The following is a 15,560-nucleotide window of genomic DNA, read 5'->3' on the forward strand; positions in this document are numbered from 1 at the left end:
AGCGGGGATCGAACCCACTCCCCCTCCCAGAGTCGACAGTGGTCCCCGAGAGCCGGCCGTCTCCCCCAGCCTCTCCCCACCTCTCAACGAAACTCCCCTTCCTTCTGACCGTACCCATTGTCCCAAGAAATGAGGGAAAGAGAGAACAAAAGACAAAAGAAAGAAGAGTGCCCCTCCGACAGTGCAGCGCTCCCTCAGTACTGCCCCTCCGACAGTGCAGCGCTCCCTCAGTACTGCCCCTCCGACAGTGCGGCGTCCCCTCAGTACTGCCCCTCCGACAGTGCAGCACTCCCTCAGTACTGCCCCTCCGACAGTGCAGAGCTCCCTCAGTACTGCCCCTCCGACAGTGCAGCGCTCCCTCAGTACTGCCTCTCCGACAGTGCGGCGTCCCCTCAGGACTGCCCTCTGACACTGCAGCGCTCCCTCAGTACTGCCTCTCCGACAGTGCGGCGTCCCCTCAGGACTGCCCTCTGACACTGCAGCGCTCCCGCATTACTGCCCCTCCGACAGTGCAGCGCTCCCTCAGTACTGCCCCTCCGACAGTGCAGAGCTCCCTCAGTACTGCCCCTCCGACAGTGCAGCGCTCCCTCAGTACTGCCTCTCCGACAGTGCGGCGTCCCCTCAGGACTGCCCTCTGACACTGCAGCGCTCCCTCAGTACTGACTCTCCGACAGTGCAGCGCTCCATCAGTACTGCCTCTCCGACAGTGTAGCGCTCCCTCAGTACTGCCCCTCTGACAGTGCAGCGCTCCCTCAGTACTGACTCTCCGACAGTGCAGCGCGCGCTCCATCAGTACTGCCTCTCCGACAGTGTAGCGCTCCCTCAGTACTGCCCCTCCGACAGTGCAGCGCTCCCTCAGTACAGCCCCTCCGACAGTGCAGCCCTCCCCCAGTACCGCCCCTCCGACAGTGCAGCACTCCCTCAGTACTGACCCTCCGACAATGCAGCAATCCCACAGAAGGAGGGAGAGTGGGAGGGTAGGGGGAGGTAGAGGGAAGGGAGAGGATGTTTGGGAGGGAGTGGGGAAAGAGAGGGAGAGAGAGGGGGGGGGAAGGGAGAGGATGTTGAGAAGGAGTGGAGGGGTGGGTTAAGGTATGGGAGGGAGAGAGAGGGGAGGGGTGGGAAGTTGAGGTGACGGAGAAGGGGAGGGGGTGGGGGAAGGGAGAGGGGGAGCGGGGGCGGTGAGGGAGAGCGGGGGAGGGGAGGGGGAAATGGAGGAGGGGGAGCAGGGGAGTGGGGGGAGGTGACTGGTAGCGGGGGGAGGAGGAGGAGGATTGGGGGAGTGGGGGAGGGTGTGCGTGGGAGGTGGAGTCTGAATGGGGAGGGGGAGCAGGGGAGGGAGAGTGGGGGAGGGGAGGAGGAGCGGTGGTGGGGGAGGGGAAGGAGCTGGGCGGGAGGGGGAGGCGGAGCAGTGGAGAGGGAGGAGGAGCGAGGTATGATGAGGGGGTAGGGGAGGGGTATGGGTGAGGGGAGGGCGAGCGGGGGAGGGGGTGAGGGAGGGAAGGGGGAGGGGGTAAAGGGGAGGGGAGGAGGAGCATGGTCGGAGCGGGGGAGGTGGAGCGGGGAGCGAAGGGGAGGGAGAGGGAGGGGAGGGAGAGGGAGGGGAGGGGGAGTGGGAGGGGGTGCGGTGTGGGGAGGGGAGGGGGAACAGGGGTGGGAAGGGGGAGCGGGGGAGGGTTGGAGGTGCGAGGGGGTGTGGGGGAGTTCGGGAGGGGAGGAGGGGTAGGGGGTTGGGAAGTGGGTGTGTGGGTGTGGGAAGAGTGGAGGAGAGAGATGAGGGGGAGAGTGGAGGGGAGGGGAGGGGGAGTGGGGAGGGGAGTGGGAGAGTGGAGGGGAGGGGGAGAGTGGAGGGGAGGGGGAGAGTGGAGGGGAGGGGGAGAGTGGAGGGGAGGGGAGGGGAGAGTGGAGGGGAGGGGAGGGGGAGAGTGGAGGGGAGGGGAGGGGGAGAGTGGAGGGGAGGGGGAGAGTGGAGGGGAGGGGAGGGGGAGTGGGGAGGGGAGGGGAGAGTGGAGGGGAGGGGAGGGGGAGAGTGGAGGGGAGGGGAGGGGGAGAGTGGAGTGGAGGGGAGGGGAGGGGAGGGGGAGTGGAGTGGGAGAGTGGAGGGGAGGGGGAGAGTGGAGGGGAGGGGGAGAGTGGAGGGGAGGGGAGGGGGAGAGTGGAGGGGAGGGGAGGGGAGAGTGGAGGGGAGGGGAGGGGGAGAGTGGAGGGGAGGGGAGGGGGAGAGTGGAGGGGAGGGGGAGAGTGGAGGGGAGGGGAGGGGGAGTGGGGAGGGGAGGGGAGAGTGGAGGGGAGGGGAGGGGGAGAGTGGAGGGGAGGGGAGGGGGAGAGTGGAGGGGAGGGGAGGGGGAGTGGGGAGGGCAAAGGGAGTGTGCGAGGGGAGCGGGGCAGGGGGAAAGGGAGGAGGGGGAGGGGAGGATAGAGAGAGGAGGGGGAGGGGAAGAGCAGAGGGGAGGGGAGCGGATGTGGGGGCGAGGGAGGGGGAGCGAGGAAAGTTGAGGGGGAGCGGGGGAGGGGGAGGGACAGTGGGGGAGGGGCGGGGAGTGGGAAGGGGAGCTGCGGAGGGGAGGGAGGGGGTAACGGTGGAGGGGAGGGGGAGCGAGGACGGGCAGGGGGAGCGGGGGCTGGGAGGGGGGAGGGGGAGAAGGGGAGGGGGAGGTAGAGAGGAGGGGGAGAAGGGGAGGGGGAGGGAGGGGGAGCGGGGAGGGAAGCGGGGGGGGGAACGGGAAGGGAGGGGGACCTTACCTTACCTTCTCTTGCGGGGAGGCTCGGCGAAGACACTGGAGACTCTTGAAGCTGCAATAGTTGGGGTGAAGCTGTCCGCGGTTATCACAAATCTGTCACAGGATAGAAACAAGGTGCAGGTTTTAGTGCCGGTCAGGGGTCGCTGGGGGGGGTGGGGGGGGCGGGGCAGGAAAGGCACTGGCTCCATCCCCGGCCTTGTGTCGAGTTAGCCGGTCACGGGCGAAAAAGGGGCTGCAATTGGCCTCAGGACCCTATGGATTAAGGAGGAAGAAGGGGTGAATCCACCAGGCTCCCAGCAACCGATCATTGCCCAGTGACTCCCTCTGGATAGTGGGTGAGTGTGTGTGGGGGGAGGGCAGAGGGAGGGTGCTCTACGACAAAGTGGGCCTCAGGTTTGGTGCTGCCCGCACAGTTCAATATCCGGCAGACACCCCTGGGCTCAGTTAATTGATCACTGGCGCGCGTCACTCTATCATTCAGATCGACCGCCACGACCAATGCAGCAGCCTATAGCTGAATAGCCAGGTTGGGAGGGGGGTGCGAGTGGCGATCGGATCTGGTGGGGTGGGGGTGGCAAGGCCAGGCCATGATTTGGCCCTCTAGGATTTCGGAAGCACGCCCATTTACACCGCACCCCGGCTCCTCACGACGGATGTGGAGCTCCCATTTGTTTAGCTCCAGGAGGTGGGAGCAGCGTTTAAAGGGCCGCGCAGTCGCACCTCATCGGGGAAAGCTCCCTCGTGGAAGGCCACGAACTCCTGCTCCAGCCAGCCCGTGACCCGGGAGTCGTCGCAACCGAATTCAGCCAGTCGAGCGCACCAGTAATCGATGGTCAGGCCCCCGTACAAAACAATCCCGTCATATTCCAGGTCCTCAACAGAGCCCAACTGGAAGGGAAAGAGACTTGCATTAGATGAGGTACAATACAGAGCTCCCTCTACATTACCCTGACAGTGTACCCCCAGCTTTATACCCAGTGTCAGCATCGAGCGCTCCCAGGGCAGGTACAATACAGAGCGCACTCTACATTACCCTGACAGTGTACCCCCAACTTTATACCCAGTGTCAGCATCGAGCACTCCAGGGGCAGGTACAATACAGAGCTCCCTCTACATTACCCTGACAGTGTACCCCCAACTTTATACCCAGTGTCAGCATCGAGCACTCCCAGGACAGGTACAATACAGAGCTCCCTCTACATTACCTTGACAGTGTACCCCCACTTTATACCCAGTGTCAGCATCGAGCGCACCCGGGGCAGGTACAATTCAGAGCTCCCTCTACATTACCCCGACAGTGTATCCCCACTTTATACCCAGTGTCAGCGTCGAGCACTCCCGGGGCAGGTACAATACAGAGCTCCCTCTACATTACCCTGACAGTGTACCCCCACTTTATACCCAGTGTCAGCATCGAGCACTCCCAGGGCAGGTACAATACAGAGCTCCCTCTACATTACCCTGACAGTGTACCCCCACTTTATACCCAGTGTCCGCATCGAGTGCTCCCGGGGCAGGTACAATACAGAGCTCCCTCTACATTACCCTGACCGTGTACCCCCACTTTATACCCAGTGTCAGCATCGAGCGCTCCCGGGGCAGGTACAATACAGAGCTCCCTCTACATTACCCTGACAGTGTACCCCCACTTTATACCCAGTGACAGCATCGAGCACTCCCGGGGCAGGTACAATACAGAGCTCCCTCTACATTACCCTGACAGTGTATCCCCACATTATACCCAGTGTCAGCATCGAGCACTCCCGGGGCAGGTACAATACAGAGCTCCCTCTACGTTACCCTGACAGTGTACCCCCACTTTATACCCAGTGTCAGCATCGAGCACTCCCGGGGCAGGTACAATACAGAGCTCCCTCTACATTACCCTGACAGTGTACCCCCACTTTATACCCAGTGCCAGCATTGAGCACTCCCGGGGCAGGTACAATACAGAGCTCCCTCTACATTACCCTGACAGTGTACCCCCACTTTATACCCAGTGTCAGCATCGAGTGCTCCCGGGGCAGGTACAATACAGAGCTCCCTCTACATTACCCTGACAGTGTACCCCTACTTTATACCCAGTGTCAGCATCGAGCACTCCCAGGGCAGGTACAATACAGAGCTCCCTCTACATTACCCTGACAGTGTACCCCCACTTTATACCCAGTGTCAGCATCGAGCACTCCCGGGGCAGGTACAATACAGAGCTCCCTCTACATTACCCTGACAGTGTACCCCCACTTTATACCCAGTGCCAGCATCGAGCACTCCCGGGGCAGGGACAATACAGAGCTCCCTCTACATTACCCTGACAGTGTACCCCCACTTTATACCCAGTGCCAGCATGGAGCACTCCCGGGGCAGGTACAATACAGAGCTCCCTCTACATTACCCTGACAGTGTACCCCCACTTTATACCCAGTTTCAGCATCGAGCACTCCCAGGGCAGGTACAATACAGAGCTCCCTCTACATTACCCTGACAGTGTACCCCCACTTTATACCCAGTGTCAGCATCGAGCGCTCCCGGGGCAGGTACAATACAGAGCTCCCTCTACATTGACATTGCTGACCTGTTTTTTGGATTGTGGCTGTGCCATCGTGCAGCTCCCATGGTAGAATAGCTTTACCTGGGTCTGACGCATGGAGGGCGGGTGTGGGTGGGGGCTGGGTGGTGGAGAGGGGAGTGTGAGGGTGACCGGCGCCCACAGAACCCGTCGACCCACCTGGTGTTGCTGTTCCCCCCCCCGAGGCTCCGGTTCGGCGGGGGGGAGGGGCGGACGGAGAAGAGGGGTGACGGGGTGCGAAGCCCCTTTTACCTTGTTGCCGATCTTCTGATGGGCGGCTTCGACCTTGGGGTTGATGTATGTCACCGTTGTGGCGTAGTTGCTGCACGGCACCCTCTGCAGACGGCCCCTCGATCGGCACTGCTCCACTTTGAGCGAGCAGAATGGGCAGAGCTTGCACAGGTTGGCGTGTTTCCTGCCCAGACCATCGCACACCTAAGGAGGGGTGGGGGGGGCGGGTAGGAGGGGGGCATAAGAAGATAAGAACGTAAGAAATAGGAGCAGGAGTCGGCCATACGGCCCATCGAGCCTGCTCCGCCATTCAATAAGATCATGGCTGATCATCGACCTCAACTCCACCTTCCCACCCAATCTCCTTATCCCTTGACTCCCCTCGAGTCCAAAAGTCGATTGCTCTCTCTCGTGAATATACTGAACGACTGAGCCTCCACAGCCCTCTGGGGTAGAGAATTCCAAAGATTCACCGCCCTCGGAGTGAAGAAATTTCTCCTCATCTCAGTCCAAAATGGCCGACCCCTTTTTCCTGAGATTATGGGGGAAAAATTCAGTTGGTAGCGCCACCTGTTAGCGCCTTAAGAGGGCGCTTAGTGGGGCGCAAACCAACTTGCGCCCGGGCGTGGCACTGCCCACGCCTCCCGCCAAATTAAGCGGGAGGTTAGTGGTGGCGCTAGCCAGTAGCGCTGCGCCGCTGGCGATGATGTCATTGGTGTGCGCAGTGCCCCGCTCACGCCCCGGCCGCGATCTTCGGGAGCGCCCCCTGATTTACTGCCGGACGCTATGTCCGACAGGGTCAGGGGGGCGTACCTGCGGCCGGGGAGGCGCAATGTAAAGACGAGGTGCGGGGCGATCATTTTTGTTGCTGGCCGCCTGCCAGCACCTGCCTACGCTCCTGTCCCCAGCCTCCTGAACCCCCCCACTGCGGAGTGCTGGCTGCGCTCCAAGAGCCCGGCACTTCTCTTGGGTTCCGGGCTCTTTTGCCTGCACTCCCGATCCCCGGGGGCCAAGCTGGGCCCCAGATCGCGCTGCACAAGGCCCCTCTCCTTTAAGAAGGGGAGGAAGGCCTGCAACACCGCAGCACGACGTGCCGCAGCGTGTGGCGCTCCGGCACGTAGCACCGCGATATTCACTCACAGTGCCCCAAGAGGGATGTGAGGCACTTGGGGCGCAAGCACTCAATTTCCGGCGCGGTGGTGCTAATTTTCCGGGTTAGCGGCCCGGCGAAGATAGCGCCTCAATTGGGGCACTACTCAATTTTTAGCCCCTGGTACTTGACTCCACAGCCAGGGGAAACAACCTCTTAGCATCCCCCCTGTTATCCTCCCTCAGAATCTTATATGTTCAAATGAGATCACCTCTCATTCTTCTAAACAATCTCGTGAACCTTTGTTCCACCCAGCTCTAATTTATAGAGTGCCTTTCACAAACTCAGGTATGAATGAATAAATGAAGTCATTGCACCTTTTCCCCTCAGAGTGTCACAAAGTGCTTCACAGCAAATGAAGGACTTTTTGAACTGTAATCACTGTTGTAAAGTAGGAAACCCGGCAGCCAATTTGCGCACAGCAAGCTCCCACACACAGCAATGTGATAATGACAAGGTGATCTGTTTTTTAGTGATGTTGGTTGAGGGACAAACATTGGCCCAGGACACCGGGGAAAACTCCCCTGCTCTTCTTCGAAATAGTGGTCGTGATTTGTTATATGTCCACCGGAGAGGGCAGACCGGGTTTCGGTTTAATGTCTCATCTGAAAGATGGTACCTCCAACAGTGCAGCGCTCCTTCAGTACTGCACCTCCGACAGTGCAGCGCCCTCTCAGTACTGCCCCTCCGACAGTGCGGTACTCCCTCAGTACTGCCCCTCCGACAGTGCAGTGCTCCCTCGGTACTGCACCTCCAACAGTGCTGCGCTCCCTCAGTACTGACCCTCCGACAGTGCAGCGCTCCCTCAGTACTGCCCCTCCGACAGTGCAGTACTCCCTCAGTACTGAACCTCCGACAGTGCGGTACTCCCTCGGTACTGAACCTCCGACAGTGCAGCGCTCCCTCAGTACTGACCCTCTGACAGTGCAGTGCTCCGTCAGTACTGCCCCTCCGACAGTGCAGTACTCCCTCAGTACTGACCCTCTGACAGTGCAGTACTCCCTCGGTACTGCCCCTCCGACAGTGCAGTACTCCCTCAGTACTGACCCTCTGACAGTGCAGTACTCCCTCGGTACTGCCCCTCCGACAGTGCAGTGCTCCCTCAGTACTGCCCCTCCGACAGTGCAGTGCTCCCTCAGTACTGACCCTCTGACAGTGCAGTACTCCCTCGGTACTGCCCCTCCGACAGTGCAGCGCTCCCTCAGTACTGACCCTCTGACAGTGCAGTACTCCCTCGGTACTGCCCCTCCGACAGTGCAGTACTCCCTCAGTACTGACCCTCTGACAGTGCAGTACTCCCTCGGTACTGCCCCTCCGACAGTGCAGTGCTCCCTCAGTACTGCCCCTCCGACAGTGCAGTGCTCCCTCAGTACTGACCCTCTGACAGTGCAGTACTCCCTCGGTACTGCCCCTCCGACAGTGCAGTGCTCCCTCAGTACTGCCCCTCCGACAGTGCAGCGCTCCCTCAGTACTGCACCTCCGACAGTGCAGCGCTCCCTCAGTACTGCCCCTCCGACAGTGCGGTACTCCCTCGGTACTGAACCTCCGACAGTGCAGCACCCTCTCAGTACTGCCCCTCCGACAGTGCAGTGCTCCCTCAGTACTGCCCCTCCGACAGTGCAGTGCTCCCTCAGTACTGTACCTCCGACAGTGCAGTACTCCCTCGGTACTGAACCTCCAACAGTGCAGTGCTCCCTCGGTACTGAACCTCCGACAGTGCAGCGCTCCCTCAGTCCTGCACCTCCGACAGTGCAGCGCTCCCTCAGTACTGACCCTCTGACAGTGCAGTACTCCCTCGGTACTGCCCCTCCGACAGTGCAGTGCTCCCTCAGTACTGCCCCTCCGACAGTGCAGCGCTCCCTCAGTACTGCACCTCCGACAGTGCAGCGCTCCCTCAGTACTGACCCTCCGACAGTGCAGCGCTCCCTCAGTACTGCACCTCCGACAGTGCAGCGCTCCCTCGGTACTGAACCTCCGACAGTGCAGCGCCCTCTCAGTACTGCACCTCCAACAGTGCAGTGCTCCCTCAGTACAGGTAGACTACCCTTTATCCGGACTTCCGAAAACCGAAACCCTCTAAAAACCGAAGGTTTTTTCGGTCAGCGTAAGTCGTGCGCACAACATGACCAGAGTGGCGCACGACTTACAGGCCTAGCCGGATAAGGGATAGTGTAGCATTTTTCCACACTTCTGAAAACCGAAATCTTTATCCGCACATCCGAAACCAGAAAACCTCTGAAAGCCGAAAGTGGAGCAAAGCATGACTTCTGAAAACCGAAATGCGCACGACCACGACCCCCGCCGACCCCCACCCCCGACCCCCCGGCCGAACCCGACCCCCACCGACCCCCGACCCCCCCGCCGTACCCCACCCCCGCCGAACCCCACCCAATTTCAGATAAGAGATAGTGTACCAGCCTTTATCCGCACATCCGAAACCAGAAAACCTCTGAAAGCCGAAAGTGGCGCAAAGCATGACCCGACGCTGCCGATGCTTGACCCACGCAGGTGTTATGCTGCTCTGTGTGATATTTGCTGCTCTCTTAGATATTTGCAGCTCTCTTAGATATTTGCAGCTCTTAGATATTTGCAGCTCTCTTAGATATTTGCTGCTCTCTTAGATATTTGCTGCTCTCTTAGATATTTGCTGCTCTCTTAGATATTTGCTGCTCTCTTAGATATTTGCTGCTCTCTTAGATATTTGCTGGCTTTTAACAATTTGTGAAAATGCTAAAAAGAGCTGCAGATACCCCAATGGGTAACAGTGAGAAGCAGAGAAGGAAGCATCGCTCATTATCGATATCGCAGAAAGTGGAGTTATTGCAGAAGCTTGATCGTGGTGTGTCTGTGCGACATCTTACTGAAGAATATGGTGTGGGAAGTACCACCGTATATGACTTAAAGAAACAGAAAGACAAGTTGTTGAAATTTTACACTGACAGTGATGACCATAAACTGATGAAAAATAGGAAAACATTGCATAGGGCAAAAAATGAAGATCTTGACCGTGTGCTGATTGAGTGGATTCGACAACGCAGAGGTGAACGTGTGCCACTGACTGGTTTGATGGTCATGAAGCAAGCTAGAATATACCATGAAGAACTGAACATTGAAGTTGAGTGTGAATATTCAGAAGGTTGGCTGCATACATTTAAGAAGCGTCATGGTATAAGATATCTGAAAATCTGTGGTGAAAAAGCTTCTGCTGATCATGAAGCAGCTGAAAATTACATAGATGAGTTTGCAAAAATAATATCGGATGAAAACCTCGGTCCTGAACAAATTTACAATGCTGATGAAACAGCTCTGTTCTGGCGCTACGTTCCTAGAAAAACATTAGCAACGGCTGATGAGAGTGCACCAGCAGGTTTTAAGGATGCTAAGGACAGGTTGACTGTTCTTGGGTGTGCCAATGCTGCAGGTACACACAAGTTAAAGTTGGTAGTGATTGGAAAAAGTCAACATCCGAGATGTTTGAAAGGTGTATGCAATTTACCTGTGCATTATTATGCGAGCAGGAAAGCATGGGTAACCAGAGGAATATTTTCTCACTGGTTCAATAACCACTTCGTACCAGCGACACGAGCTCATTGCAGGCAAGTTGGACTGGAAGAAAACTGCAAAATTTTATTGTTCCTGGACAACTGCTCCGCACATCCCCCTCCTGAACTTCTTGTGAAAAGTTATGTTTTCGGCATTAACTTTCCCCCTAATGTGACATCTTTAATACAGCCTTGTGACCAAGGAATTTTACGCTCCATGAAGAGCAAGTATAAAGACGTTTTTTTTTAACTCTATGCTTGATGCAATCAACAGAGGCGAAGGAATCCAAAGCTTCCTGAAAGAATTCAATGTTAAGGATGCCATTTATGCAGTTGCTAATGCTTGGAACGATGTTGACAAACCAACATTAACAAATGCTTGGCACAGACTTTGGCCTTCAACGATGTTTGATGAAGATGGACCTGCAGATGACGAGTTTGAAGGATTTCCTGTCAGTCAGGAGAAGATGATGATATCAAACCTCCTCACTTACGCCAAAGGTTTATCATCCGAAAGTGTAAATACGTTAGAGGAAGCTGACATCGAAGAAGTGCTGAACATTGACAATGATGCGCCTGTTGTGAATTCGTTGAGTGATGGGGAAATTGCTGAAATGGTGTTAAATAAAGACAAGCATGAGGACAGTAGTGATGATGATGATGACATTGTGAACACAGGTGAAAAAATCCCCATAGACGATATGGTGACGATGTGTGATCAGTTAATTGCTGGCCTTGAAAAACGTGCATTTATCAGTGAGCAAGAGATTATGCAAGTTTACTCAATCAAAGAGAGACTGCTTAGACAGAAACCAATGTTAATGAGACAGATGACACTGGAAGAAGTCTTTAAAAAGGCCGTCTGTCGTAGTCATGCTTCATCACTTGAGAATCCTGTTCCTGGCCCATCTTCAGGTGTCCAACTCCAACCTGATGACAATGATGACAACACTGATGTACCCTCTTCTCCAAGATCCTCAAGCCAGATGTAATGCTGCTTCATCACTTGAGAATCCTGTTCCTGGCCCATCTTCAGATGTCCAACTCCAACCTGATGACAATGATGCCAACACTGATGTACCCTCTTCTCCAAGATCCTCAAGCCAGATGTAATGTACCTTTATTGCATGTTTATGTACAGGTATTTAGCTTAGTTTGTACCTGTACATGTTTGAAGTTTTACTGAATGTTTTCCTTACAAATAAACTGTACTACAGTATTTATCCCTGTAACTACAGTATTTATAGTCGTTATTTTCGGATAAGGGATAGTGTATCCTTTATCCGCACTCCCGAAAACCGAATTACCTCTGAAAACCGAAGTGTTTTCGCGCACCTTCCGAAAACCGAAATTTTCCTAAAACCGAAACACGGCTGGTCCCGAGGTTTTCGGATAAAGGATAGTCTACCTGTACTGCCCATCCGACAGTGCAGTGCTCCCTCAGTACTGCCCCTCCAACAGTGCAGCGCTCCCTCAGTACTGCCCCTCCGACAATGCAGCGCTCCCTCGGTACTGACCCTCCGACAGTGCGGTACTCCCTCGGTACTGAACCTCCGACACTGCAGTGCTCCCTTGGTACTGACCCTCCGACAGTGCAGCGCTCCCCCAGTACTGCCCCTCCGACAGTGCAGCGCTCCCTCAGTACTGCCCCTCCGACAGTGCAGCACTCCCTCAGTACTGCCCCTCCAACAGTGCAGTGCTCCCTCAGTACTGCCCCTCCGACAGTGCAGTGCTCCCTCAGTACTGACTCTCCAACAGTGCAGCGCTCCCTCAGTACTGCCGCTCCGATAGTGCAGCGGTCCCTAAGTACTGCCCCTTCCAACAGTACAGCACTCGCTCAGTACTGCCCCTCTGACAGTGCAGGGCTCCCTTAGTACCGCCCTCCGACAGTGCAGCGCTCCCTCAGCACGGCCCCTCCAACAGTGCAGCGTTCTCTCAGTACTGCCCCCCCGACATTGCAGCGTTCTCTCAGTATTGCCCCTCCGACAATGCAGCGCTCCCTCAGTACTGCCCCTCCGACATTGCAGCACTCCCTCAGTGCTGCCCCTCCAACAGTGCAGCGATCCCTCAGTACTGCCCCTCCGACAGTGCAGCGCTCCCTCAGTACTGCCCCTCCAACAGTGCAGCGCTCCCTCAGTACTGTCCCTCCGACAGTGCGGCGCTCCCTCAGTACTGCCCCTCCGACAGCGCGGCGCTCCCTCAGTACTGCCCCTCCATCAGTGCAGCGCTTCCTCAGTACTGCCCCTCTGACAATGCAGCGCTCCCTCAGTACTGCCCCTCCGACAGTGCAGCGCTCCTTCAGTACTGCCCCTCCGACAGTGCAGCGCTCCCTCAGTACTGCCCCTCCGACAGTGCAGCGCTCCCTCAGTACTGCCCCTCCGACAGTGCAGCGCTCCCTCAGTACTGCCCCTCCATCAGTGCAGCGCTTCCTCAGTACTGCCCCTCTGACAGTTCAGCGCTCCCTCAGTACCGCCCCTCCGACAGTGCAGCGCTCCCTCAGTACTGCCACTCCGACAGTGCAGCGCTCCCTCAGTACTGCCCCTCCGACAGTGCAGCGCTCCCTCAGTACTGCCCCTCCAACAGTGCAGCACTCCCTCAGTACTGCCCCTCCGACAGTGCAGCGCTCCCTCAGTACTGCCCCTCCGACAGTGCAGCGCTCCCTCAGTACTGCCCCTCCGACAGTGCAGCACTCCCTCAGTACTGCCCCTCCGACAGTACAGCGCTCCCTCAGTACTGCCCCTCCAACAGTGCAGCACTCCCTCAGTACTGCCCCTCCGACAGTGCAGCGCTCCCTCAGTACTGCCCCTCCGACAGTGCAGCACTCCCTCAGTACTGCCCCCCGACAGTGCAGCACTCCCCCAGTACTGTCCCTCCGACAGTGCGGCGCTCCCTCAGTACTGCCCCTCCGACAGCGCGGCGCTCCCTCAGTACTGCCCCTCCATCAGTGCAGCGCTTCCTCAGTACTGCCCCTCTGACAGTGCAGCGCTCCCTCAGTACTGCCCCTCCGACAGTGCAGTGCTCCTTCAGTACTGCCCCTCCGACAGTGCAGCGCTCCCTCAGTACTGCCCCTCCGACAGTGCAGCGCTCCCTCAGTACTGCCCCTCCGACAGTGCAGCGCTCCCTCAGTACTGCCCCTCCATCAGTGCAGCACTTCCTCAGTACTGCCCCTCTGACAGTTCAGCGCTCCCTCAGTACCGCCCCTCCGACAGTGCAGCGCTCCCTCAGTACTGCCACTCCGACAGTGCAGCGCTCCCTCAGTACTGTCCCTCTGACATTGCAGCGTTTTTTCAGTACTGCCCCTCCGGCAATGAAGCGCTCCCTCAGTCATGCCCCTCCGACAGTGCAGCGCTCCCTCAGTACTGCCCCTCCGACAGTGCAGCGCTCCCTCAGTACTGCCTCTCCGACAGTGCAGCGTTCTCTCAGTACTGCCCACCCGAGAGTGCAGCGCTCCCTCAGTACTGCCTTTCCGACAGTGCAGCGCTCCCTCAGTACTGCCCCTCCGACAGTGCAGCGCTCCCTCAGTACTGCCCCTCCGACAGTGCAGCGCTCCCTCAGTACTGCCCCTCCGACAGTGCAGCGCTCCCTCAGTACTGCCCCTCCGACAGTGCAGCGCTCCCTCAGTACTGCCCCTCCGACAGTGCAGCACCCCCTCAGTACTGCCCCTCTGCAAGTGCAGCCTCCCTCAGTACTGCCCCTCCGACAGTGCAACGCTCCCTCAGTACTGCCCCTCCGACAGTGCAGCGCTCCCTCAGTACTGCCCCTCCGACAGTGCAGCACTCCCTCAGTACTGACCCTCCGACAGTGCAGCGCTCCCTCAGTACTGACCCTCCGACAGTGCAGTACTCCCTCGGTACTGCCCCTCCGACAGTGCAGTGCTCCCTCAGTACTGCCCCTCCGACAGTGCAGCGCTCCCTCAGTACTGCACCTCCGACAGTGCAGCGCTCCCTCAGTACTGACCCTCCGACAGTGCAGTGCTCCCTCAGTACTGCACCTCCGACAGTGCAGTACTCCCTCGGTACTGCCCCTCCGACAGTGCAGTGCTCCCTCAGTACTGTACCTCCGACAGTGCGGTACTCCCTCGGTACTGAACCTCCGACAGTGCAGCGCTCCCTCAGTACTGCACCTCCGACAGTGCAGCGCTCCCTCAGTACTGCACCTCCAACAGTGCAGTACTCCCTCGGTACTGCCCCTCCGACAGTGCAGTGCTCCCTCAGTACTGCCCCTCCGACAGTGCAGCGCTCCCTCAGTACTGCCCCTCCGACTGCAGCGCTCCCTCAGTACAGCCCCTCCGACAGTGCGGTACTCCCTCGGTACTGCCCCTCCGACAGTGCAGCGCTCCCTCAGTACTGCCCCTCCGACAGTGCAGCGCTCCCTCAGTACCGCCCCTCCGACAGTGCAGCGCTCCCTCAATACTGCTCCTCCGACAGTGCAGCGCTCCCTCAGTACTGCCCCTCCGACAGTGCAGCGCTCCCTCAGTACTGCCCCTCCGACAGTGCAGCGCTCCCTCAGTACTGCACCTCCGACAGTGCAGCGCTCCCTCAGTACTGCCCCTCCGACAGTGCAGCGCTCCCTCAGTACCGCCCCTCCGACAGTGCAGCGCTCCCTCAATACTGCTCCTCCGACAGTGCAGCGCTCCCTCAGTACTGCCCCTCCGACAGTGCAGCGCTCCCTCAATACTGCCCCTCCGACAGTGCAGCGCTCCCTCAGTACTGCCCCTCCGACAGTGCAGCGCTCCCTCAGTACTGCACCTCCGACAGTGCAGCGCTCCCTCAGTACTGCCCCTCCGACAGTGCAGCGCTCCCTCAGTACAGGTAGACTACCCTTTATCCGGACTTCCGAAAACCAAAACCCTCTAAAAACCGAAGGTTTTTTCGGTCAGCGTAAGTCGTGCGCACAACATGACCAGAGTGGCGCACGACTTACAGGCCTAGCCGGATAAGGGATAGTGTAGCATTTTTCCACACTTCTGAAAACCGAAATCTTTATCCGCACATCCGAAACCAGAAAACCTCTGAAAGCCGAAAGTGGAGCAAAGCATGACTTCTGAAAACCGAAATGCGCACGACTACGACCCCCGCCGACCCCCACCCCCGACCCCCCGGCCGAACCCGACCCCCACCGACCCCCACCGACCCCCGACCCCCCCGCCGTACCCCACCCCCGCCGAACCCCACCCAATTTCAGATAAGAGATAGTGTACCAGCCTTTATCCGCACATCCGAAACCAGAAAACCTCTGAAAGCCGAAAGTGGCGCAAAGCATGACCCGACGCTGCCGATGCTTGACCCACGCAGGTGTTATGCTGCTCTGTGTGATATTTGCAGCTC

The 15,560-nt window shown here is 58.1% G+C and overlaps 1 protein-coding gene across 1 annotated transcript in view; it reads right to left on the bottom strand.

The window, feature by feature from the left end:
• The window catches only part of LOC147091271 (acrosin-binding protein-like), a 44,738-nt gene that overhangs the window by 1,268 nt on the left and 27,910 nt on the right, over positions 1-15,560 (bottom strand). Inside the window, exons 3-5 of the mRNA XM_085976527.1 lie at positions 5,563-5,745; positions 3,462-3,629; positions 2,748-2,834 (exon numbers count right to left, since the gene is read on the bottom strand). Of these exons, the coding sequence (XP_085832653.1) occupies positions 2,748-2,834; positions 3,462-3,629; positions 5,563-5,745 (438 nt within the window). The remainder of the gene's footprint in view (positions 1-2,747; positions 2,835-3,461; positions 3,630-5,562; positions 5,746-15,560) is intronic.

This window comes from Somniosus microcephalus, unplaced genomic scaffold (genome assembly GCF_052327205.1).
Source record: "Somniosus microcephalus isolate GS21.2 unplaced genomic scaffold, FLI_Smic_1.0 unresolved_chr3, whole genome shotgun sequence".
Classification (NCBI taxonomy): Eukaryota; Metazoa; Chordata; class Chondrichthyes; order Squaliformes; family Somniosidae; genus Somniosus; species Somniosus microcephalus.